The 26051-nt window shown below is 40.5% G+C and overlaps 1 protein-coding gene across 1 annotated transcript in view; it reads left to right on the plus strand.

The window, feature by feature from the left end:
• The window catches only part of ARHGEF26 (Rho guanine nucleotide exchange factor 26), a 111735-nt gene that overhangs the window by 21492 nt on the left and 64192 nt on the right, over window positions 1-26051 (plus strand). The window contains exons 4-5 of the mRNA XM_084769119.1: window positions 6634-6690; window positions 9965-10125. Coding sequence (XP_084625245.1) covers window positions 6634-6690; window positions 9965-10125 — 218 coding nt within the window. The remainder of the gene's footprint in view (window positions 1-6633; window positions 6691-9964; window positions 10126-26051) is intronic.

The following is a 26051-nucleotide window of genomic DNA, read 5'->3' on the forward strand; positions in this document are numbered from 1 at the left end:
AAGAGCTTTGGTGCAGTTGTGAGGGTCTCTCCCTTTCTTCCTTCTTCCTTTTTTTTTTTTTTGGTCTTCTTCCCTTACTTCCAAATAGCACCCTTTCTATTTACTCACTGTCTGCCACAAGAAGAGTGCCACTCCCTTCTTCCTGACCTTTAAGGTCTGGTCTTAGGTATGCAGGTCTCTGATACTTTGAGATACTCTGATACTTTATCTAATTTGATGCCTCAGTAGATGAAGTGGAACTGGAGAGAGCCCACGGAGTGTCTAAATAGAGGGCACTCTTTCTGCACTCCACCAGCTGCATCCTTGCCACAGATTGATGCTGTTGCCATATTTTCTTTGCATGGCAGTTAACTCTGGCTCATTTTTACTTGAGGGTGACTTCAGTTGTGGAAGACTGAAAGGATTCAGGAATGACTGTGCCCTATAGTATAGTTGTTTCCTTTGCAGCCCCACTATTATACCTAGACTATTGAAAAGGGAGCTTATGAGTAGCGAATGGCTCGTGGAGATGACTAGTCATATCATTTTTAGCAATGGAGTAAACTCCGGCAAGTTTAAAGAGCTTTGGCTCCACAGGCATCTAGTATAAAGTACTTTGTGAAAACTAGTGTGATTTTTAGATTATAAATATGTACTATATATATATATTTTTTTTTTTTTTTTTTTACCAGCGTACATTTCTGAGTCTTCCTAATTGGCCAGTTTAAATGGGTCCCCCTAGTCTGTTTCCCTGTGTAATGGAGAAACAGAAGGAACACAGATACCCATCTTATGCAGACAGAGCCTTACGTCACAGAGGGGCAAAGACATGGCTTTGTTTGCAACACAGAAAAAGTCGGTCTAATGAGCCAAGTACTAGTGCTCTTGATCTCGGCTCTGCACTGAGAGGGCCGTGGAGAAGTTCCGTGTTAAGGAACTTTGGCTTAGAGAACTTGCCTGATAATCCTGACAAGGGACATAGAATACTGAATAAGGCCTCTAGATTTCCTGCCAGCTCTCTGCAATGTGAAGGTGCTCAGGGTCACTGTACTGACTACAGAAGTGAAATGGATGGGGCGCCTGTCCGTTCTTCCCCACGACAGTAGTCTGCAAAGCTTAGGCATGCAGAGTGCTGTCTTCCAGGCTGTTAGTCCAAAATACCACAAGCTAGGTGGATTATAAAAACAGGAGTTTATTCCTGATAGTGCCGAAGGCTGAGACCTTCAGTTCAAGGCAGATTTGGTATTGGGTGAAGGGCTGGTTTCTGAGTTCCTTCTTGCTGCACATTTACATGGTGTCAGGGGTAAGGGGTCTCCCTTTGGCTTGTTTTTAAAGGCACTAATCCCAGTCCTGAGGGCCCCACCTACATGATGCTATTACCTCCTGGGAGACTCCACCAGCTGACATCATCAGCTTGGAGGACAGGATTTCAACATGTGAATTTGAGAGGGAGACCCCAGTAGCACTGAGACTTAAAAAAAAAAAAAGTAAATTGGCATTAAGTAACACCTGGATGTTTGCTTTGATTATTCACTCTTTTAAAGAATTGGTAAACTGTTTGAGGATGGAACTAGACAATTTCATAGAAAGGAAATGCTCTTTAAAGTTCAGCAAATTTTTAATTTATCATTCAGGCATTTGAAATATATAGGTCCCAAAGATCAAAGAAGGATGTAAATACTGACTACAAGAGTGAATATATAACCTACAACTGTGAAATTAGACATATTTTAACATAATGAGTTCTCTGCATTCTCTGTCTTAAACCACAGATATATTTTCCTATCTTTAACAGGTCAGAGGTGCCATCTTACACATTCTGATGCTGTATTTGAAGAAATTTTTCTCTTTTTGTTTATTTGTTTTTTCAAGACAGGGTTTCTGTGTGTAGCCTTGGCTATCCTGGACTCACTTTGTAGACCAGGCTGACCTAAAACTCAGAGCGATCCTCTTGCCTCTGCCTCCCGAGTGCTGGGATTAAAGGTGTGTGCCACCATGCTTGGCTTGAACTAATTTTTATTCACTGAAAATGGCAAAGATCCTGGCATGTTTGACTTTGTGTAGAGTCCTCATGGTCAGATCTGTGAACTGATATGAGTGTGCAAAAGCAAGAAACTCACACTGAATTAGTTCTTTAATTTTCATGACTGTACTTCCAAATTCTCTTTGTTGATGATAAGTCAGTTTAATTAAGCAAGGACGTTCACATGCAGTTACTTGGGCCATCTGCATGTTTCTATTTGTACCCTGCTGGGGCTTCAGCTATGAAGTGTGTATTTAAGAGATGACAAAGGAGGCTTCCGTGCTCGAGTCTTGCCAGGAGGCTCTAACTGGCGTGGGAAGCTATTTGCTCAGCATCTCGTGAGTGTGAAAGTTCAGCTTAAGGAAGGGAGGGGTAAGAAGCCACCCCCAGGGATAAACTCCCTTTCGAAGCAGTTAGTACCAGCAATAACGCCAGTAAACTGGGTTCTGTGACTTTGATCTTTAAAATAAGATTTAAGAAAATAGAAATAAAAAAGAATGAAGAACAATTTTCATTTCTTTGACTTTAAATGTAAAATTGGACTTCATATGTCTCAGTAGATAGTATGTTAGTTTTTCTTTTCCACACATGGAAGCAAGGGATGCGTTTTAAGGACATGGAATAAATGTGACTATTCTTTAGGTTCTCCTAGGAAAAACTCACGAACTTCAGAAAGCGTGTAACATTTAAAGCTGTGCAGGATTTTTATAGTTAAAAAAAAAAAGCCTTGTGTCTTCTAGTCATTTTGGCTAAAGTTCACTGACAAGATTGCTGTTTTGCATTTTGAAGATCTATGTTAAAAAGTCTTTCTCAATGCTTTCTGTACACATTCTTCTTTCTCCCCTCCCCCAGCCCCCTTTGCACTGTGCCTTCCTGCCTTTCTTCCGTCCCTCCTACACGATGCTCCTGTACCCACTTGTCCTCTGGTTCTGTCTGCCTTCCACCCCTCTGGCTTTCTTTGTTCACCTCTCCACCCCTCAGTTTCTCACGCCATCCGATATGCTCATGACCTCGTGCCTCCGAACAGCTGCTTCATACCTTGGGTGCTATCTAGTGTAGAAGTGTCTTCAGGCAGGCAGGCAGGCAGGCAGGCAGGATGATTCCTCTGGCATCCTGTCCATGGTGTTAGTGGCCGATGTAGGAGGATGGGCAGAGTGAACACAGGCCCTGTGACCTTGGCTGCCAGCCACAAGGGACTGCTTTTTCATAACTCGCCAGAGCGAACTTTCAGCCTCCCTGATTGTTCTCCAATTCAGTTTCCTTAATCATAATTCAAGAACACTTCCTGGAGTCTTTTTTTTTTTGGGTCACTACATTTGTCTGGGGCGCCACTGACTTTTATGGATGACTTGGTAGAAGGAATATTTTGTCATTCATTACATTATTAGTAGTGCAGAAAAGTGATGATCCTTTGCAAGAGTTAAACCCCTTCAAAATACTTTGTCTTCCCCCTTTAAAGGGTGACAGCTTTAGCTGTTTTTTTTTTCTCCCCTTGATTGGTGATATTCTCTTGAACCCTCAGAAATACCAGCTGTCAGCTCTGTGGGTCTCTAAGCAGTGTATTCAATTTCAGATGTAAAGTCTAGCTGGATAAAGAAGCCAGAGGTGTGGCAAGGCTTGCTGGTGACGTCACCTGCAGGGCTGGTGGCCCTGTGCCTGCCTGCACATCCATCCTCCAGGACTTTGTCAGGCAGGAAATCCTGTCAAGTTCCTGCCCAGACTCACCAGATGGAGCTCTGAAGGGTTTCGGCCTTCTGTCTTATTAAAACATGATCGGAAGCCTTTTTACCCATGATTCCTTGCTGACAGGTTGACCTCAGGTCAGGATGGTGAATAAAGATAAGAACGTTCCATGATAGGCATAGTCCAAAAAACACATGGAAACTTTGGTACAGACTTGGCATGAGAAGGAGTTTTAGTGATAGCCCAGCTGTAAAAATGGGGTGCCTGTCAGAGAGAACAGGGGTCACTATGGGTCACTGGAAATCATTAAAACTGAAGCCTTGCAGTTGGACAGGCATTGACCAGATCCTGGCCTTGCTCCTAGTAGCTCAGTTCTTTTGGATCCCAGGCCTCAGTTCATACTATCTGTGAACACTATTATGTTTCAAGAATTTTTATGAGAATCCGGTGGAAAAGCATATGGAGTGTTCAACACATTTCCTGGCATGTAATAAGTGATCAATGATTATTGACTTGACTATTGATTCGGGACTTGTTCTGCCCTACTGCTTTCGAAATTGTAATTGAAAGCAAATTAAAGACAATGGTGTGACCGTCCACAGTTCCCACAGTAGTTCTATGGGGACAGGATTATGTTCATTGGCCTTCCCGACAGGTCATGTCTCTCTCTCTCTCTCTCTCACACACACACACACACACACACACACACACACACACACACACACACACAGGACCTTGTGTAGCAGTGATGTTCAGGAATACTATTAAGATTTCATCTTCTGAGCCCTCAACTTCTGAGCAGTCTTCTAAATGTACATTTGTAGTTGGTGTTATGACAGGGTCACTTTTCCACCTTCCCTTTCACAATTGCTTTCATGTCTGTTTGATACATGAGACATTTCTTACTCATCTCAAATCTTTCCATAGCACCTTGTCCGGAGTTGTAAATCTAGGACCCCGATGACAGTATGACCAGAGTAAGTTTGAAATATTAGTTTTAGTGGAATCTTCTTGGTTAAAGGCATCATGAATCTCCCTCTTAGTGGGAGATGTCATCATAAAGATTTACTTTTTATACTTGATGAGTTAAAATTGTTAGTAGTTATCAAGTTAGTGGCCCACACCTTTAATCCCAGAACTTGGGAGGCAGAGGCAATCTCTGTGATTTTGAGGCCAGCCTGGTCTACAGAGTGAGTTCAAGGGCAAACAGAGCCTGTCTTGAAAAACAAAAAATAAACCAACCAAACAAAAAACCTACAAAATGCTATTAATTGTGCTGCCTTAATCATAGGTTGGTAATGACATCTGTGGTAGTTATACACTTCAGAGATTAGAGGGGATTTTAGAAAATTAAACATGAAAAATATCTCTGGTTTCAAAGTTCTCCCGTGGTGGTTAATAGGAGACCTGGGCACAAATTTTTATGTTACATCCTGAAATTTTGGTGAGAAGTTGACATAAAAATATGATTTCAAGAAGAGAAGAGAACAAGATGTACTGTTCACCTGCTATGAAAATGTATTTGTGCCAGGCATGGTGGCACACGCCTTTAATCCCAGCACTTGGGAGGCAGAGGCAGGCAGATAGATGTGAGTTCGAAGCCTGGTCTACAAAGTAAGTCCAAGACAGCCAAGGCTACACAGAGAAACCCTGTCTTGAAAAACCAAACCAAACCAAACCAAACCAAACCAAACAAAAAGAAAACAAACAAAAAAACAAAAAACAAGAAAATGTGTTTGTTTTACATGGATGATAGTGGGTATCAAGTAATCACAATTTTCATGTTACTTTGCATGAGTTTTAAAGTTTGAAAATGTAACAATTATCAGACATATCCTTTTAGGTTTTTAAGCTTATGACAAAAAGGATAGGTGTCAGTTTAATACTAGAGAATACTAGAGAAACAGTTCTTAATTGTTTGGGGGAAATAAGACAGCAAAAGGTTTAAAGATGGTTCTGTTTCATTGCTGTAGACCCTCACCCCACCACCAAAAAAAAAAAAAAAAAAAAAACCAAAAAAACAAAAACAAAAAAACAAAAAAACAAAAAGCACACATTCCTTTTTTGCAGCTGTTTCATGCTCAGAGTGTGACCTTTCTTCTGCAGGACAACCTTCCATTAAGTGAATCGTTGACTGAAAATCAGGAATATTTCTTACGTTGGCAGAGGTGTTAGGTATATGAGAAGAAAACCAGGTCCCTTGAAGTTCGAGGGCTGCCTTTGTTCTTGTGTTTCAAAAGTAAATCCTGATTAATCCTGACAGCAGTCGGAAAGGTGGCTAGTGGGCATGAGCATTTCTACGGCTGAGATGCTGACCCCATGGCTCTCTAGCCAGTCCTGGTACTGGCTGGTACTCTTGCTTTGGAGACCCTGCTGCTTTCACAGAACAGGCAAGCTGGTGGTGTTGCTTGTCAGGTTTAAGTGTGCTGAGATCACTGGCCCTTGGTGAGGTGGTGGGAAGAGTTCCCTAAGAACCCTGACAGCCCACTGGTTAAGTGATGAAGTGACTTCTACGTGTAAAAGTGGACAGTTAACTTTCAGATCCATCAATCATCCCGGCACTCAGGGAGGCAAAGGCAGGTGGATCTCTATGAGTTTGACACTGGCCTGGTACACAAAAGTGAGTCCAGAACAGCCAACGCTACACAGAGAATCCCTGTCTGGAAAAAACGAAACAAAATAAAAATCATTTTCTTTGATATTTGATTTCTTCTTTATGACTTGGAGGTAATTGGATATTCTGCGAGTAGCCAGAACCAATGACTAAAACAAAATTTTGAACTGATGGCACTGTGTTGTGATGTTGTTGTTTATACTGAATGATGCTAATTTCACATTTCATACAATGTTTTAAAATTTAGATTTAAAGAGTACGCTTTATGTAGAAAGCAAGCCGCTAAAGTCAATAAGATGAAAGTCAATATCATGTTCTGCTTTGCCTTTTCCAGGTGAAAAGGAATGGGCTGTCTCAAACAGTGAGCCAGGAGGAAAGAAAGCGACAAGAGGTATGATCAACACCCAGGGATGTAGGGCTGCACGCACATCTTCTGTTTTCACCTACCGAGTGTGTTTGTCTAGTGTGTGGAAGCATATTGTGCTCTTTCTATGAACATAGCAAGTTGTACCTTGAATAAGGCTTCGCATATATTAGCCCCTAGAACAAAAAAAAATACATGTCTTAGCTTCACTTGCATTGAAACAACAAAGCACAAGGAGGAAGTATGTTGACATACAGCCATTAGATTCTGGGCTGAAAAGGCCACAATTGGAATCCAGAGTGTGCATTAGTCTCTACACAATATACCCTGCTTATGTAGTGCACACTGCTTGGGGAAAACTGGGACAAGGCTACATGGACTTATGGAATATCTTTGCTAGTTTTTTGTAAATTAAGTGCACCAAAATGAAACTGACTTTAAAAAAGGCAGATAATAGGACTTTATAACTTGAAATTTAAACTTTTACTCTCTTTTATTTCTTCCTCCTCTTCCTCCTCCTCCTCCTCTTCCTCTTCCTCCTCTTTCTGTATAGCCCTGGCTGTTCTGGAACTCACTATGTAGACCAGGCTGGCTTTGAACTCATGGAGATCCACTGCTTTTGTCTCCCAAGTGCTGGGATCAAAGGCGTGTACCATCACCTCCTGGCTTTCCTCATTCTTGTAGTGTTGTAAAGCTGTCACTTTCCCTCGTCTTATGCATCTTAGTTTGTACATACACTTGTGCTTTTACATACAGGTCAGTTAATTTGCAACAGAGGCACAGGTGTCCTTGTACTACTCAAATGGCATGGAACAAAGGAAAAATACGTGGGTACATAATAGTGACACTTTTAAGTTTAAAAACATTAAAGAATGTAGCATAGCACTTGAGGGCACGGGAGGTGACATTAACACATGCAGCACATTTCTTTCTTCCTTTTTTTTCCCCCACATTTTTTAAAGACAATAAAACTTGATAAAAATCTTGTGTTTTCCTTAATTTAATTCCTTTCTCTCTTCCCCAGAGAGAAGTTTATTTATAAGTTGCTGTATATTCTTCAATCTATGTTTTTAAATGGTGTATTCCACATACATACATACATTTACATTAAACGTTAGACTTTATTTTTAACATTCAGTACATTTGAGGGTTTGCCTGTGATGATCATTTTTGTTATGTTTTTGTTTTGAGATGTTTTCTCTGTGCAGCCCTGGCTGTCCTGAAATTCACTCTGCAGACCAGAGGGCCTCAAACTCACAGAGATTGGTTGCATTTGCCTCCAGAGTGCTCCCTTTGCCTCCCAAGTGCTGTGATTAAAGTGTGCATCACCACTCGTCCTATAAAGGTCATGTATTAAGCCTCTGTGTGATGCTCTAGTGTTACCTATATAGGTTTTACGAAGGATTGGCAGAGGACAGGCTTTTCTGTTCTGTTAGTATTATGGAATAAATGATACTTTTCTTTCCTTGTTTATAAATTCAGGAATTTCTCCAGAGTTTGAAGTCTAATGGAAAAAAAATCCCTCTTTTAAATCTTATGCATTTGAATTTTATCTATTTCTATTGAATTCTAGAAATGTTTGTTGAGATTTGTGATAGAAATATCTGAGCATCTTAAGTTTCATGCTCTTTTTTAAAAAGATATTTTTAATTTATTTATATATACATGTGTGTATGTATGTATAAGTGCATGTACCTGAGGTTAGGGCCTCCTAGGAAGCTGGAGTTACAAGCAGTTGTAAGCTGCCTGTTGTGGGTGCTGGGAATTGAACTCGGGTCTTCTATAAGAATAACACATGTTCTTACCCACTGAGCCATCTCTCCAGCCCCATATCTCGTGCTCTTATCTCCGTTCTGTTCCCCAGGCATGCCCTTCTTTGCTCTGCAGTAAGCAGTGCCCCTTTGGTGATATAGCCAGCCATTATGCCCATAAACTTTTCTGCGTTGGGGCTCTCACTTGCCTTTGCATGTGATCTGTTCTGTATAGTTCATTTGCCTTTTCTCTGTTTTTGTATTTTTGAGTGTGATGGCAGAAATCGTTGTTGTAGAAAATATTTGAAGTCATCCCAAAGCACAAAAATACATCGACCAACCTATTACTTCTATGTTTGTTCAGGAATGGAAACTTTTCTTTAGTTTGTTTTATATTTCTTAGGGACAGTTGTGTTGATTGCATATACGTACAGGCTAACTCCTAATGTTTTTACTCTTTAAATTTTAAATAATTAAGTCAGTTATTTCCTTGGAGCTTAGCCGAGACTAGACTAGTATCTTTATGCTCAAGGCCTCCAAAACCTTACAGATGTTAAAAAGGGTAGGGAACCCTTAGGTTAGCTCTGCTAATTTGATGTGTGAGATATAGTCCAGTCACCAGCAGCTGGGCATCCATCTGCCTGTGTCTGTCCTGCTCCCACCCAGCCTTCATCCTCTGTGCTATTGGGGGAGGGGCTTGAAGGAAACAAGACCTAGAGGCCAAGGTACCTAGGCTTGTAAGAATGTTTACACCTACACTCTGCCCACCCACCCACCCCCAACATGGAGAAATTTTTCTAATATTCCCATTAGTAGAGAATCTAAGTGTGACTTTGTTGAAGAGGTAGATGAATTCTTTACACAGGGTGTTGGTCTCTCTCTAGACATGGCCTGGCATTTCATCATTCATCGTTATCAGAAATCTCTGCGTCTGTCACCAAGGGTCTGTGTTGAGGGTGCTTTGTTCCTTCTTGAGACGCTGATGGGTGGAGAGTGGGTGGTTTGTTGAACAGATGGAATTATTTCTGATTGTATGAGTTACATAAAAGAGTTCCTGTGGTTGCTAAGAACCTTCTTAAGGAAGGTGCGGTCATGCCACACAATATTTGCTGCTGTCGACTGCAAATTAGTCATATTAAGACACAGAGAGAAAGAACAAACAGACGAGGTGAGCGGGGGGACTGCATGCGTGATGATCATAAATTCTCATTGTCCCTAAAGCAGTGTGCTCTGAAAGCAGGGCTGGAGGAGGTGACCTCAAAGGTTAATTACTGTCACAGCGAGATTTTATGACAAGCCCTATTTCCTTCCATAGATTGTACCCTGTGGCAAAGGCACGACCTCAGGATGCCATGGAAGGTCATCCTGGCTTTTTCACTTTTCCTCACGTACAGGCAGTAACTGTCCTCAGTTTGAGTACTCACACCTTTTATAAAGACAATAATTTCGTGACGTATTTTCTGTCTGATTCCTGTATATTACAGTGAAAGCTCTACATAATTATTTAGTTGAAATAATTAACAGGGTATTTATTTCTTTTGCTTTGCCAGGCAATCTTTGAAGTCATATCCTCAGAGCATTCATACTTACTCAGCTTGGAGATCTTAATACGGATGTTTAAAGACTCTAAAGAACTGAGTGACACTATGACTAAAACAGAGAGGCATCACCTTTTCTCCAATATTACAGATGTCTGCGAGGCGAGCAAAAAGTAAGTGGTCTTCAGTGTACCTGCGGCAGTACTTGCCAGGTGACGCCTGTGTCTTCTGACTAAGGTACCGGTCAGGTTAGGATGTCTGATTGGCTAGTGTCCTCATCCCTCGAAGTCAATTTTAAGATGAGTTTTGAGTTGTTTCTTTCGATGTTTAGCATCTGCAGTTGTTACTTGTCTCAGCAGGGAGCTACCTCAGTTCTCTGCTGCCCTCCCTTTCACTGCCTGCTGCTTGTTTTTTTTCCTTCGTTTACACCAGCAGGAGCCTGTTCTGGGCTGCGCTATGTGATACTTGTCTGGTTTAGTTAAAAAAAAAAAGAGGCTTCCATCTTTGATCTATGTATGCAATATTTCGGTAGGCTCTACAGTATTTCTAAACAGTTGTTTTTCATTGTTTTGCTTTGAGTTTTGTTGTGAAAAGTTGATGCATTTTTGTAATACATTTTCATACATTCAAAACTTATATATTTAACTTGCTTTTTTTTTTCACTTAAATACGTTCAGGTATACACAGATGATATTTTGCTGATAAGTGCCTCAGTGTTTAATAAAGCATTTCTTTACATAATTGCACTTTTCTTTATGATTCTATTCTATTTGAATTTTAAAAGATGTGTATAGGGGAATGTGTAATAGGTTCATTCATTTTAAAATGCGATGCCACAGAAAGTTATATGGTAAGAATTCCCTTTATGTGTTGGTTGCTTGCCACCTGAAAAGCAGCTAGAACAAACATTTCTTCCTTATGTATCTTACGTAGTAGATTATGATTTATATAAGTGTACTTTTTCTCATTTTGATTTAAATTCTGTAACATTCTGTCGAAAACCACTCTTCCCCCTTCACCTACATTTTACAAGTCATTGCATGTCTGTACTTAAAAGTGTCTACTTTTTAAAAAGTACTTTCTCATTGCAAATTGTGTATTGATGCCAGCAGCAGGTCACCAGTCCTGCAGCAGTTCTCGGGGTGCGGAGCATAGGGGGTGTGGTGTGTGCGTCTCAGATCTGTCAGGTCAGTAGGGACTGCAGGATGCAGTTTCCCTAATCCACCAAGCTTTCCTCATCGGGTAAGGCATAGTTCTCTAAGGGAAATTATCAGTGTACTTAATTTACTCTCTTTGTTGATGTTTAAGTTTTTGTATATATAATCTTAATAATCTCTCGCCATCTTCTTTCTATATAGTACTTCCAGATCACGTTTTTGAAATTCTTGCTTTAGATCTGGATTCAGCTGTTTTTTGCTTGTTTGTTTTGTTTTTGTTGTTATTGTTGAAGAGCCCTAGTATCATTTTATTTTATTTTATTTTATTTTAAATTCAGGAGGTGCTCATTGCTGGATGGTTTTTGATTTTTCAATAGATAAGAAAAAAAAAGTACAAATGCAAACCTACAGAACAAGATATACTTTTTAAAAAAGTGTAGGTATTCTAAGCTTATCAAAATAATACACCAAATGTGCAATTTTATATGTTAGTTTAAGCTCCATAAAGCTTACACTATTTTATCAAACCAAGAAATCCGTCTTCTATCCCTGTCCCAGCTACCCTGCTTCCTCCTTATGTGCTTACATTGTGAACAATTGCTGGGTTTTATTACACTTATTTGGAGGTAGGGCTGCAGTGTGTCATAATGTGTGGGGGTCAGAGGACAACTTCAAGAGCAAGCTTTCTTTTCTTTTCTTTTCTTTTCTTTTCTTTTCTTTTCTTTTTTTGGTTTTTCGAGACAGGGTTTCTCTGTGTAGCCTTAACTGTCCTAGACTAACTTTGTAGACCAGGCTGGCCTTGAACTCACATCAATCCGCCTGCCTCTGCCTCCCAAGTGCTGGGATTAAAGGCATGCGCCACCATGCCCGGCTAAGTTTTCATTTTCACCACGTGAATTCTGAGAATTGAGCCCAGGATGTCAGAGTTGGTGGCAAGCGCCCTTAGCAGTTGAGTCATCTCATTACCCTTCTCTCAAAAGTTACTCTTTATCTTTGTTTTTAATAGAAGTCCTATAAACACATATATTTTGTATTGCTTCTTTAGATAATACAAGCATATTCCTTACACTCTTCTCAACCTTTTTTTTCCACAACGAGATGGTTTAGTGATTCCTCCCTAGTCACTTATAAAGATAGTCATTCTTATTTCTGGCTGTATGATTCGCCCCTAGAGGCCATGTCCTGCCTTTGTCCTATAGCCCTCTACTTAGGGACATAGAATTACTTTAGCAGTTGCATAGGATTGGTTGTGTTTTAGTTATTTTATCTTTGGGAAAAAACTGGAGAGGAATTGCACTATCAAAAGATAAATACGTATGCATTTTTGTTATGTATTGCCAAATTCCCTTCAAAACGTTTTTCTGGATAAGCTCCTGAATCTCTACAGCCTTTCCAGCAGTGGGTCTGATAAGCAAGATGTATTTCTCAATATAGCTTTAGCATTTCTTCTAAAAGCTTTTTTTTTTTTAAAGTAAAGCATTCTGGAGCATTCATTCTATAGTTCAACTGATACTTAACCGATGATGTTCTTCAGCATATAAATAGACTGTTCTCAATAGTGAGCATAGGAGAGTGAAGCCTTAGGGTCATAGCAAGGGCACTAGTGTGCACTCGTGTGTTGCTTAACAGCCAGGATAAGATCAGAACAATCCATCACGGGGAGGGGGTTTTGTCATTATGAACATGCCTAAGATGGAGCGCACTGGCCCAAACCTAGATGGTTTAGCCTACTACACACCTAAGTGATAGCGTACCGGTAGATGATACTGGCACTGTCTCTTTGAGCCATGATTAAACAAAACAGAGTTAAGTAATCATAAGAGAAAATAAGACACAGGAAATACGTGAAACAAGAAGCTGCTACCAGCTTCACATGGCATGTGGCTTTTATAAGCTTCTCTTCTTTAAGTAAAGGGAGTCAGAATTCATGCTAAAGGTATAACAGGGAAACTCATGAACCACTGACATAGTTTTATCACTGTCAAATGTTTGTAGTACTCTGCTTTTGTACAGCTGGCAGCGTCTTAGGTTGGTTTACATCCGCGTCACCACACACATGAGTACAGCATTGTTCCACAGCCACATGGCCGCTATGAAGTGGTTAGGCACTAGAAATTTTTTAGTGGTCCACTGTTGACCAAAAGGGTCTGTGGTGCTCCACAGTGCAGTGTTGTGGGTAACCTGCACCACTCATCACTTCAAGCACTCAAAAAAAAAAAATGCGAGCCAAAACTTCTTGAAAGCTTGCTAAATTCAGTGATGTAAGCTTAGTTGAGATATAGGTCTGTAGCAGGAATAATTATGCAGTCAATTAAAAACTTTAGAAGGATGCTTTAAAATATTAATTTCTTCATAGCATATCTAGAATATAAAATAGATCCAAAGAGGAGAGTTTTCAATTGGTTTAAGATTTTAATTATTTGAGAGGTAAAATTTATCAAAATATATAAAGGGTGGACTGTGGCTATTGCTCAGTTAGTAGAGTGCTGTCCCCATGTCTGAGAGCCTGGGCTGTTTCCCAGGAACACGTAAGCTGGCTGTGATGGCCTCCTCCTGAAATCCCAGCTCTTAAGAGATAGAAACAGTTAAGTTTATCATCAATTACAGATTGAATTGGAGGCTACCTTGGGCTACACGAGGCCTGTCTCAAAATGAAAAATAAACCAAAACCAGTCTGATAGATTTATTGTTTTAATTTTTGTAGCTTACCTTGTACATTCCATATCACATTTACACAAACCAAGAAGCCCATAAAAGAAGAAACAACACACGTGACACGAATCATGCATCAAAACTATAAGAGAGACACTGAACAAGTTAATGGCTGACAAACCTATATTTAATTAACCCAGAAGTAAGTCAGATTGTGAAATTATGGGCTAAAATTCCATTTTAATTTTAACTACTTACATGGGTTAAGCATTTCATGAACTTATTAAAAGGCTCTTGTTTCTGTAATAGCACATAGTAAATAGCCAATCTGAACAGTAATGCCTGAATTGTATTTAAAAAAATAAAACTCTGGAGTCTGTGGAGGACCCAGATTCAATTCTCAGCATCCGTAAGATGGTTCACAGCCACCTGTAAGTTCAGTTCCTGAAGATCCAGCATCCTCTACTGACTTCTGGGCACACATACAGGCAAAACACTCATACACACAAAATAAATAAATCTAAAACAAAGCATTAAAAAAAACCAAACAACTAACTCTGGCACTTCTTGACTTTCATTGAAGAAATAAAACCAGAAGGGCCTTTATTGATGACATTTGTACTTGGCTTCCGTATATTAGTGCACTGATTTGGATCGCTGCCCGTGCTCTGTGATCTGTATTTCAGCTGAGCTCCTTCTGCCTGATAACTCTGTTTATATTACAATAACTCCAATGGCAAGCATTCATTTGATGAAATTGAAATGTCATTTCTTAGACAGCCTTTTAAAAACTGAAAGTTCTTAGGAGACTTGCAGAGCCTTTGTGATGTAGCATTCATTCAGTGAACTCCAGGAGTGACTCGTAAGTGAAGATATGAAACATGGCACCCGTGAAAGAGCCTTGGTGTAAGCAAATGTAACACCTCGATAACTGTCCATTACTGACAGTGGACAGTGCTGATGCACCAAAGCCACGGCTGTCTGCAAGATTGTTCTTTTATGTAATGAAAAGTGGTAGCTGTAGGTGATGGCATATATAGTGTAGATTGAGGTCAGAACACTGTTGACATCGGATTGACAGTGTAGCATCTGGTGCCCTTTGCGACACCTCAGGCTCTGTTTTCTAATTAAACCCCAGGTGGCCCTTCCGTGTGAGATAGCATTATTTGCACACAGGGGGCAAGGACAAAGGCTATTCTGATTTCGAGTGTGTACATAGCTGGCTGTCAGTGGTACGATCCTTTCAGATTCTCTTCTATGTGTCCAATCACTCATTTTCAGTCATCCTTACCTCCTGGTCGGCTAGGCTCTGCGTTAGCCAGTGTGTGCCTTGTGGATGCTTGTATTATGGGGCTGACTATGGCTGTTAAGAATAACCCCAGCGTGTGTGCTGAGGCATCCCACAGCCTAACACATTTCTGGAAACAGGAATGTTTGGGTCACATTAGAGGTCACGGGCTTTGGGCCATGGTGAAGTCAAAGGAGAGGAAGAGAGTATATGGATGGCAAAGGCTCACGTGGGTGGGTTTTTGCTGTTTGTTGAGGAATCTCACACTTAGCATTTGCATAGGGAGATAGTGTTGGTGTTGCAGAGAACAGTGTAGAATCTGCTGTAGACAGACAGAAACAATCAACAATTGGTGGTGAGAGATTTGAGGCAGTTTCAGTCACAGAGCTAACCAGGATGGGATTGTGATAAAACAGACAAAGGGGAAGAATTCGAAAGATGTTCACAGTATGGACTCCTGAGGATTTGCTGGAAAGGGAAAATTTTCATTTGCCTTCTAGGTGTCTGCCTGGCTGACTGTGGATGGAGGCACTATAATGTTAGAATTTAGTGAGGGAGATAAAGACTCCAGTATGGGACATGTTAAACTGAGGAATGTGGAAAGTGATGAAAAGGTGTCTAGTTGAAAGGAGGAAAGAGGCCAGGGGTGGTGGCCCATGTCTTAAACCCAGCTCTTGGTAGACAGAGGCAGGAAAGTCTTTGTGATTTCAGTTTGAGGCCAGCCTGGTACACACACACACACAGTGAGTAAGTTCCAAGACAGCAAAGCTACATAGTGCGACCCTGTCCCAAAGAAACAAAACAAATGAACAACAACAACCGGGGGGGGGGGGGGGGGGAGGAGACAAGAAGGAAAAAAGAAAAAGAAAGGAGAAAAGAGAACTCTAAAGAAGTTAAAGAAGTTTTGAATGGTTCTATAGAATTAAGTCACAAAGTGGTTCCTGTCAGTGTGGGTTTAAATAACTTACCAGCCTTGTAGCAGTAGTCTTTAAAGTGGTGATGATGAAACCATTTACCCCCAGGCTACTTAGTAGTCTTGTGATTTGGGAGCTTCACTGACATTAGTAGATGAGGTCTGGGTACAGTCAGTAATAGTCCTGGGCAAAGGAGAACGACTGCTTTGCAATGCGTAGATGAAGGACAAAGAAGATGAATATTGATCCAGAAGTGCTTGAGGCGCCTGTGGTTAGAATAAGTGAGCTAGGTAGGATGAGAAGTACGTAGTGGGTACCAACCTTTAACCCTTTGGTCCTAGAGAATTTGCCTCTCGAAAGCATCTCTCATGGTACTGTGTGCTTGGCAACTGTCTGCTTCCCAACCCTTTGTTAAAAGTCAATATGGAGGGAGAGCCTTGCCTCCTGCTGACTCTGCATGAGTTCCCTCCTCTTAAGAAATGCCACTCTGTTTTTATAAGATAACTGGAGAGAAGCCTGTAAAGTTAAGTGGTCCCAGGATGGCGCTGGGCCAGTCTGTGACTCCAAGCTTAGGTCTCCTTACTTGAACATTAACTTAGTGGACATCTTGGCTCTGACTCAAATTTGTGAACTACCTAACTCATGGTCTTTCTCTCTTTTAAGGACCAAAAACCTAATAATGAAAAATGACAATAAAATGTATTTTCTATAGTCTTCCATTTAAAAACAAATAGGTTTGTCATAAATAGATAATATACATGGCATGTGCTTTGCCTGTTTAAGTAGCTCTCCTTATTTTTGCCCATTTAGATAATGTATATATAATAGTGCTGTTAGTAGAATAAGATCTGTGTTATTACCTTACATCAATTTGCAGTAGTATATATCCAATTCTAATTATTTATAAATTCATAATACTTCCCTATTAAAAGTTGATATTGTCAGCAAGGGAAATTCATTCATTTGCTGCTATGTCTAGGCCACCCTGTTGTGGTCAAAATCTATAAGATCTAAGCAAGGGCTAATTGCATTAGAAAGTTTTCTGAAAAATGAAAATTATGTGACTCTTTGATGTTTTGCCTCCAGTTCTGTGCTTTCATTCTCAATATTATGTCCTGCTTGCATTATTCTGTGCTGTTATTTGTATCCTCTAAAATAGGTAGTAGAGAGCTTCTCAAGGGGTTTATTTCTTCTTTCCCCATTTAAAAAAAAAAAAGAAAAGAAAGAAACATCAGATTTCTTTGGAAAGCCACATGAAACAAAAATGATGCCCGTCTTCTGCAGAGTACAGTCAGAGTGTCCTTCAATATGCTTTTGTATCCCGAGGAGGTGATTTTGTTCTTGGCCTGTAATGAGCAGTTCACCCAAGCTTTTCCAGTTCCTGCTTCGCTCAGAGAATAAACTATGACAACAGTAAACACACTAAACAATATTTTACCTCACTTGCTTGTCCATTTTAATCAGGTTATATATAGTTAAATTGAGATAAAAGGGGATATTAAATACTATTGTAAGTACACATGCTTTAGTAAATTGCTTAATAGTAACAAAGAAGGCATTTTGTTTAAATACTGGCAAAGCCTAGATGCATTGTGAAATATGTTTTCTATTTGATATTAAAATTTTAAACTTCATTGCATTAAGTAAATAACAGTAAACCCCCACAACGTCTTTTATGGCATTAATATTAACATTTCATCCTTTTAACTGATTTATACAGAGAATCTCTAAAAGAAAAGCATATTAATATAAGTAGGCAAGCGAAGTCAAAATTCTTTAGGTTGAGAGACCTGTTTGGTTTCTGCCCTGAAGTAATGACTCCTCTGGTGTTTCTTATTAGCAAATGTTCTTTCTTTACTCTACATGTAATATAATTTACCACAGTCTCTTTGGAAAGTAAAGCCGTTGGCCTACTTGTCTTTATTAAGCAGAGAAACTCCCCCCTGCCCGCCCTTTTCTTGTTTCTAAAACCAATTTCTTCAGCTGACACTTCACAGACAGAAAGATAAAAGTCAATCTTTGTGACCTTTATTGGCTTTTTCGCCACCTGGAAATAGGTACCCAAGGTGTTTATCTGAAATTCTCTGCACGTCTTTTACCCAAGTATGTGAGAAGTAACAGCCATAGAAAGACGTTGTCACCTCAAGCAGAAAAATAATGGCTTCATAGACATGGTTCTTCTAGCTAGGGACAGGGGAGTGGGTGGATGAGCTGATGGTTTGTGAAACAGCAGCCACTGCTGCTGGTTAGACATGGCTGATGGGAAACATGTACTCTGTTCTGACGTGAGGATTTGGCTCATTACGTAGTACTCCCATGGGGACAGGTGCCAACAGTGGTGTTTCGGAACCTAGAAACCCCAAACTGGCAGTAAAAGAAGACAAGAAATGGCCAACCTTAAAGCTGGAATCATATTCCGATGCCTACTTTATATGGCTTTTCTCTAAAAAGGACAGAAATTGGTGAAGTTGACATGAAGGTATGAGTGAGTTAAGAAGCAGACTTTGTGAAAGAGTAAGAGGCAGTCAGACCTTGGACTCTGTCGTTGATTCTGTATTTGATTCCTCGATGCCCGTCTAGACCCCAGTGACAAGAAAAAAACATAGGTAAACCTTGGAGTGGGTGACACAGGCCATCCCAGGTTTGGACCCAGGATCTTCTGACAGTGGACAGTGGGGCATTTTATCCCATTCTTCCTCTAGAGTGCTTCTAGCCTGCCACATGTGAACCCTTTACCCTTTTCTGTTGAATAGTAATTATCGTCGCATAGGTTTGGTATCATTTTACAAACCTGCTCAATAGTATTTATCGTCAGATACGTCATCACTGTTGTCATTATTTTTAGGAAGCGACACATGGGAAATTATAGTTCCTACATGTAATTTTCACATGTCAAAAATACATTCACTTTAGTAACATCTTAGGCAAGAACTTACTGATACCAAATCTTAGGATTTTCCCCTTCTATGAAAACCAAACCAAACCAAAACAAAACAACAACAACAACAACAACAAAAAACCCCAAAAGCAAACAAAACCCACTGTATCTCTAACCTTCTGTGAATTGTTTTGATAATTAAAAAATACACGCAAAGTCTTTGTAAGCACAGCCCCATGTAAGCTATCACGTAACAATGCTGCTTCAACTATTTTTAAATACTTTAAAGCATGTATTTAGTAAGGTTGGAGGCATGTGTACGTATGTGTGGGGGTATGCCAGCCACAGCCTATGTATGTGTACGTATGTGTGGGGTATGCCCGCCGCAGCCTATGTATGTGTACGTATGTGTGGGGTATGCTCGCCGCAGCCTATGTATGTGTACGTATGTGTGGGGTATGCTCGCCGCAGCCTATGTATGTGTACGTATGTATGGGGTATGCCCGCCGCAGCCTATGTATGCCTACGTATGTGTGGGGTATGCCCGCTGCAGCCTATGTATGGAGTTAGAGGACAACTTGTGGCAGCAGTCTGTTCTTTCCTTCCACTGTGTGGGTTCAAGGGATGGAACTCAGGCCATCAGACTTGGAGGCAAGCATCCTTACCTGTGGAGGTATGTGAAACAGGTCTGGATTTTGTTTTCCAACTTTTTTTTTTTAATTCTCTGTTTAATTGCCTTTCCCAGCATTAGTCAAGAGAAAGCCTAAAGAGTTGACCTAGAGTCATCTGAAAGAGAAAGCCTCAGTTGAGAAACTGCCTCCCTGTCTGTGGGGTATTTTCTTGAATAATAATTGATACGGCAGGGCCCAGGCCACTGTAGTCAGGGCCACCCTGGGGCAGCGACAGGGTTCTTTAAGAAAGCAGCCTGAGCAAGCTAGAAAGTAGTGTTTCTCCGTGGCCTGTGCTTCTGCGCCTGGCCACAGATTCCTGCCCTGACTTCCTGCAGGGATAGATTGTGGTGTGGATGTATAAAATAAACCCTTTCTCCCCCTGCCCCCACCCCAAGTTGGTGTGATCAGTGTTTTATAGCACAGCAACACACTCGTGAATTAGGACACTGCTGGTGGGTCACAACATATTATTTATTATGCCATTTTAGAAATCCTCTTTATTTTGACATTGAATGAAATCAAAGGGCAAGGCAAATGGAGGCCACTGTGATCATACAGAAAATATTAGTTAGGACTTAGTTGGTAACTCAAACCTGAGTGATTTATTTTCTCTTAGGCTGGTGGTTTCCACCATTCATACCAATGTTTGGCAAAGGCTGGAAAGTGCTCCAGCTGCCAGCTGAGCTGTCTTTTTTGGATGCCTTTGGGACTACTACAACCTCCCTGCCCCAGCCTTATGCGCTGCCTGCACAAGGTCCAAGAGCCCGTGACTTAGGAGCTGCCACATGGCAGGTTTAGGTTTAGCTAAAGATCTCAGTCGGAGCCCACCACACTGTCAGCAGCCTAGTCACTGGGATCACCCTTCAACTACAGTAGAACTCTATGGAAAAAGAAACAGTGGCTGGGGTTTCGTTGCAGCAGTTCATCTGCCTTGCATTTGCAGCTGTGGATTTTAAGGCATTTAGTGGCTTTTTTTTTTTTTTTTTTGACTCTGCCAGTTGTGAGTAAAACAGGCAAGACCACCCAGTTTTTTTTTTTTCTTTCTTTCTTGTTTCTTTTTCTTTTTTGGCAGTGGAAAAGATCTTAATGTAAACTTGACAATCTAGCCAAGTTAAATCTAACACTTGGTTTAAGCACAAGAAGGGTGGTTGATAAATGAAGTTGCAAAGGCAACCTGTGGTAAGCAGTATATTTGTTGGCTGCTAACTTTGTGCATCCGTTATTGCACTAAGCATGGATTTCCCAGAGTTCCAACACCTGTCATTTCATCAGACTTGATCCTTTAGGATACTATAAAGTACCATCATTTTACATTTCTGAGTGAAAAAATTGAACCCAAAGTAATCATTTGAATCTATTTAAACTCATTCCTTAAATGAGGTTAAAGTAAGTGAGTTTTTTTTTTTTTAATTTTTCAGATGTATTTACCCTGGACAACCTATCAATATATACATGTATAGCAGGTAAAAGTTTACTCTCAAGAGCTAAATTTCAACTTAGAATACTAGGGAACACACACATGTGCACATGCCCACATATGCACACTCATGTTGTATATACACAAAGACACACACACACAGACACACAGACACAGAGGGGGGGGTGGGGAGGGAGAGGGAGAGAGAGGGAGAAGGAATTATTATAAATTACTTTTTGATGTACATCTTCCAATGGACTCAGAATTGTAAAGCTTTTCTTATATCTTGGTGCCTTTGACCTCTTCAAATATAGAGACCTTACAAGCCAAGGCTTTGCAGGCTCTGTGACATTCTGTTTTCATTCCCCTATTATGTCCTTGTTGACATTGTAAGCAAGGGGGGACGGTGTCTTGTGTCCTTAACTATAACTGTCTCCGAATGTGCCCATGTGCCCCCCCATTGCAATGCTACAGTATAATATAAAAATAAGCTAATGGATCACATGGGTGTCTGACAGTTCATAATTCACTGTATCAAAAAGACATCTCAGTAGCTTAGGTTAAATTCCTTTAACCACTTCAGCAGTGAGTTGAAGAAGAAAAGGAAAATGTCTGTTTGGAAAGTAGGGACTTAGTTTAGATTTATATCATTTTCTAATACTTCGTATAAAAATATATTTGCAAAATAAACTTTTCCAAAAAGTTTGAAAGGTTCCCAAGATTTAAGTGAAAGAATTCTTTAACTCTTAAGTGATAATGTAAATATTGAGCCATCTGTCATCAAGTTTTATTTTAATTTTTTAAGATCTCAACTTTATGGAAAAAGCTGTGAAAATACAATTTCCCTTAAAATTCATTTTCTGTATTCTAAAAGGAGAGATGAATAATATCTTAAATATCAACTTGGTATGTTATTACCACTCCCTACAGTTTTTCAGGCTATGGATTAAATCATTGTATGTCTAGAAGGATTTTCTGAGGCGGTCATATGTTTAGCGAATGGTGTTAGGCATAGGTCTTAGCAAAGACTTTATCTACACAGTGTTTTCTTTGGATTTCAAAAAGGTTTCGGGAAATGACTTGGGCTTGGAAAAAAAATCTGTGGAAAAGTGCCATGGAAATGTCAAGATTGGCTCAGATTGACCCTGTCACTTGTGGGGGAATTCAGACAAAGCTCTCTTTGTAACTAGCAAACTGCCTTTGTATTGGGAGCTCATTGGAATGTCTTTTCTGCAGAGGAGACCCATCTGGAGAAGCAGAACTGGGCACAATGGCCGTGTTTGTGCTCGCCTATGGAAGCGGCCCTGCTTCTCCTTCTCTGCATCGTGTGTGCATTTGATGCTCATTTACTTGTATAAGCCGATACAAATCTGCACTTGTGTGACTGTGTGGATCCCTTGAAGAATGTGCAGGAAGCTGAGTGTGGTGGTGCAGGCCTTTAATCCCAGGACTCAGTGAGGCAGAGGCAGGTGGATGGCTGTGAGTTTGAGGCCAGCTTGGTCTACAGAGAGAGAGAGTCCAGGACAGCCAAGGCTCCACAGAGAAACCTTGTCTCAGAACACCCCCTCCGCCCAAAGAAAAGAATGTGCTGGAAGTCACCTTCTAGGATGTCTTCAACTACCCATCCCCGAAGTTGAAATTCTACCCAACTCCATTTTATTGGAAAAACCAAATAATTGAAACAGTACAATAAATTACTTTATGGGATTTTTCTAACATTAAGGTCTTTTAGGAGAGGTAATTTTTTAACCTCCCTGTCACAGGTTTTGCGGTCTTTACCTCTGGAGCGTCTGTTACCTTTGGGAAGGTTTTAAGCAGCGCTCTTTCTGAGGGAAAGACTGCTTTGTCTTGGTTGCATTCCTACCACCCCTGGTTTGAATCTTTGCTTTCCCTTTATCCTTTCCCACCTTTCTGGCCAACATCTGGTTTACTTGTATTGTATTACCTGTGTGATCAGAATGGAGTTAAGTTGACTAAGGTACCCGTACTGCCTTACTCATAGACTTACAGCTTGAGAGCTATCTTAGTACTATTTTTGGACAAGCTGATTTCGATTTGTCCTGAAATAGCCTTGAAAAATATGATTTGGATTCAAAACTCTCTCCCCTTGCAAGCTGTTGAGCAAAGCATATGAGGAAAATCACATTTTTTTCCCCTTTTATATTCTTTAGAGATGTTCCGCGGGGAAGCACTTGCCTCTGCCTATTTTATTTCAGCTTTCTAAGCATGAACTAATCCCTAACTTTGACTGTACTGCCTTTCTTGATAATGGGCTGAGGAATCTCAGTCTCACGCTTGGGCTGGTCGCTTCCCCACTGCTGGCCTATCAGCTGCCCAGTGAGCTTTTCCTCAGCGAGGGGCTGATGTTTATCAGGATAACCGCTGGCTTTTAGGTCTTTGCTGAAGCAACATTATCACCAGTTCCCACTGGAGACTTCCATATTACTGCCAGGGCCTCCCCTAGGCTGTAAATTCTTCCAGTGGTGTGTGGCTCAGAGCAGTGAGCCTCGCAAAGATGGCACTGGTAGACTTTACGGAAGTCTCAGATGTGTGTTGCATATTAGGGTCTGACAGTTGTGACAGCCTTGGGGATGTCTTGAAAAATATAGCTACATGTGTCACTATAATATATATATTTTTAATTGGGACAGATTAGTTTGAGAAAGTAAATGATCTGCTAAAGTAAAAGTTCTCACCCTGCCTAATGCTGTGACTCTTTAATATAGTTCCTCATCTGTGGGGACCCCAAACCATAAAAGTATTTCATTCCTACTTCATAACTGTAATTTTGCTACTACTATGAATCATAATGTAAATATCTGATCCGTAGGATATTTGATTTTCGACCCCCATGAAAGGGTCCTTTGGCTCCCAAAGGGGTCTCAACCCATAGGTTGAAAACCAATGTCCTAATAGGAGATGAGTTTGAAGATTATTTTCTGAGAGTGAACACTGAAGTTTCAAAAAGCGGGTGGAAAGAGACTCGCAGATCAGAGGGCTTTGCACTTTTTTCCTAGGAAAATATAGCATACTATTTTGATAATTTTAGTTAATGGGTTTCTTGGGAGGGCCTGCCCTGACTTGTAGGTCATGTCTGAATTCATGAAGTATGCACTAATCAGAATTACTTTTGATGCAGTGGTGGTGCCTGCATCTCCCTTCATAGCTGTGTGTCCCCCCACCCCCTCGGGGCTGGCTCAGCCTTTGCCCATCTGGAGGAGGTTACTCTAGTTTACAACTCCAGGAAACAGTGGTTTAGAGGCTTTGCTTTCCACCACTCGAAATAATAGTTGTATACATGAAAAAGTGAAATTCTATTGAGGACTATGCAGTGAAAAATAATTTCCTACTAAAGCAGCTTTGGTCATAGCTTCCAGAGGTACACAGAGAGTTTATGTATGGACGCCGATGACTGTTTGGGTTTATCAGCTAGCCAGAGTTTTACATAAAAGTAACACTCAACTATCCTTTCTTCCCTCCCTCCCCAAATATGCTCCACTTTCTCTGTTTTCTTCTCTTGAGGAACTTTAAAAAATATTATTTGTTATTTGTGTGTGTGTGTGCATGTGTGTGTGTGTGTGTGTGTGTGTGTGTGTGTGTGTGTGTATGTTTGGTGCAGGAAAACATGCCATGGGGCATACGTCCGTCAAAGGCAGGCAACCTTGTAAATTCAGTTTTCAGTTCTCCCAGTTTCATGTGGGTTCAGAGGGAATGAACTCAGATCATGAGGCTTGCACTTTTGGTGGCAAGTGCCTTTACCCACTGAACTAGCTCACTGTCCCCACTTTAGGAACTTGTAACAAAAAGCTATGCATTGATCATAATCATTTCTGTAAATATGGGACTCTTTAAAACATGATATCTTTATCTTTCATAACATATTTAGGCTATGAGGGTTTTTTTGTTCTGTTTTGTTTAAGAATTATCTGTTGAGGGCCTACTATGGGCCTAGGCCCTAGAAATACAACAGTAAACATGATAGACAAAAATTTGCCTCTTCTATGACTTGGCCAGATAAGCATGCCTGGTACAGGTGCCAGACAGATAGGGAGTTTCAAAGTGGGAGCTGCATCTGGTGCAGGGAACCAGGAAGTGACCTTTCTCACTTCACAGTTACTGTTCCGGCCTTTATTACTCATTGGATTGACTTTATAAGGTAATGGTCTTCACCCATCTAAAATACTATACTTATCACAGGTTGTTAATTATTTATATTCAAGAATAACTTCATTAAAATTGGACAACTGACATGTGGAACATAGTTTACTTAATAAACCAAGATTTCCATGCTGCAAATAAATTAATCATGGAAGCCAGTCACAGTGGTGCACACCTGCAATCCCATCACTCAGGGAGGCAGAAGAAGGCACATGTCTGGGAGTTCAAGGCCAGCCTGGTCTACAAAGTGAGTCCAGGACAGCCAGGCCTACACAGAGAAATCCTATCTCAAGGGTGGAGGCATAAATTACTCATTGAGTTGTAATATGAACTTTTTTTTGTTTTGTTTTGTTTTTGTTTTTAAATAAAACCCAAACCTGAGTCATGCTCCAATTCAAAATACTAAATAAAAATCTAGTTCGAATGCATAGTTTTTCAAGTATTTCCTTGCTTCTGGAGGTTTCATACATTTTGAGGGTTTGGTAGTGGGCAGTTGATAAAACTTAAGGGAAAGGCATCTGGCTTAAGCCAGCCCACTAAAATATCCCTTTACATCATGCCCTCAGGGAATGCTTAGTTTTGTTAAAATTTCTCTAAGTCAAGATTTCACTTTATTTTTAAACTACTCCGCTAACTTATTTGAAATTGGAAGTGTAAATAGCGAAGTCAGCCAGCCGTCTGTGCAGCAGACCTCAAGTTTGACAAAGGCCCTACTCACTGCTTTAAGTTTAGTTCTCATAATAAACCACATGGCACATGTGAGTTCACTTTATTCTTACTCTGTTTTGTGATTAACTTTTTCCATGCGCACGTCTCCAGCCTTTTGAAGTTGGCCAAGACAGCACTCTGCCCATATTAACAATTTCTTGACGTTGTGACAAAAGGCAACTTAAGAGGACAGGTTTATTGTGCTCGGCTTGAAGGTACAGTCCATAGTGACTGGGTAGCATTCATGGCTGCAAGA

This window comes from Acomys minous (assembly GCF_964271855.1).
Source record: "Acomys minous genome assembly, chromosome: 19".
Classification (NCBI taxonomy): Eukaryota; Metazoa; Chordata; class Mammalia; order Rodentia; family Muridae; genus Acomys; species Acomys minous.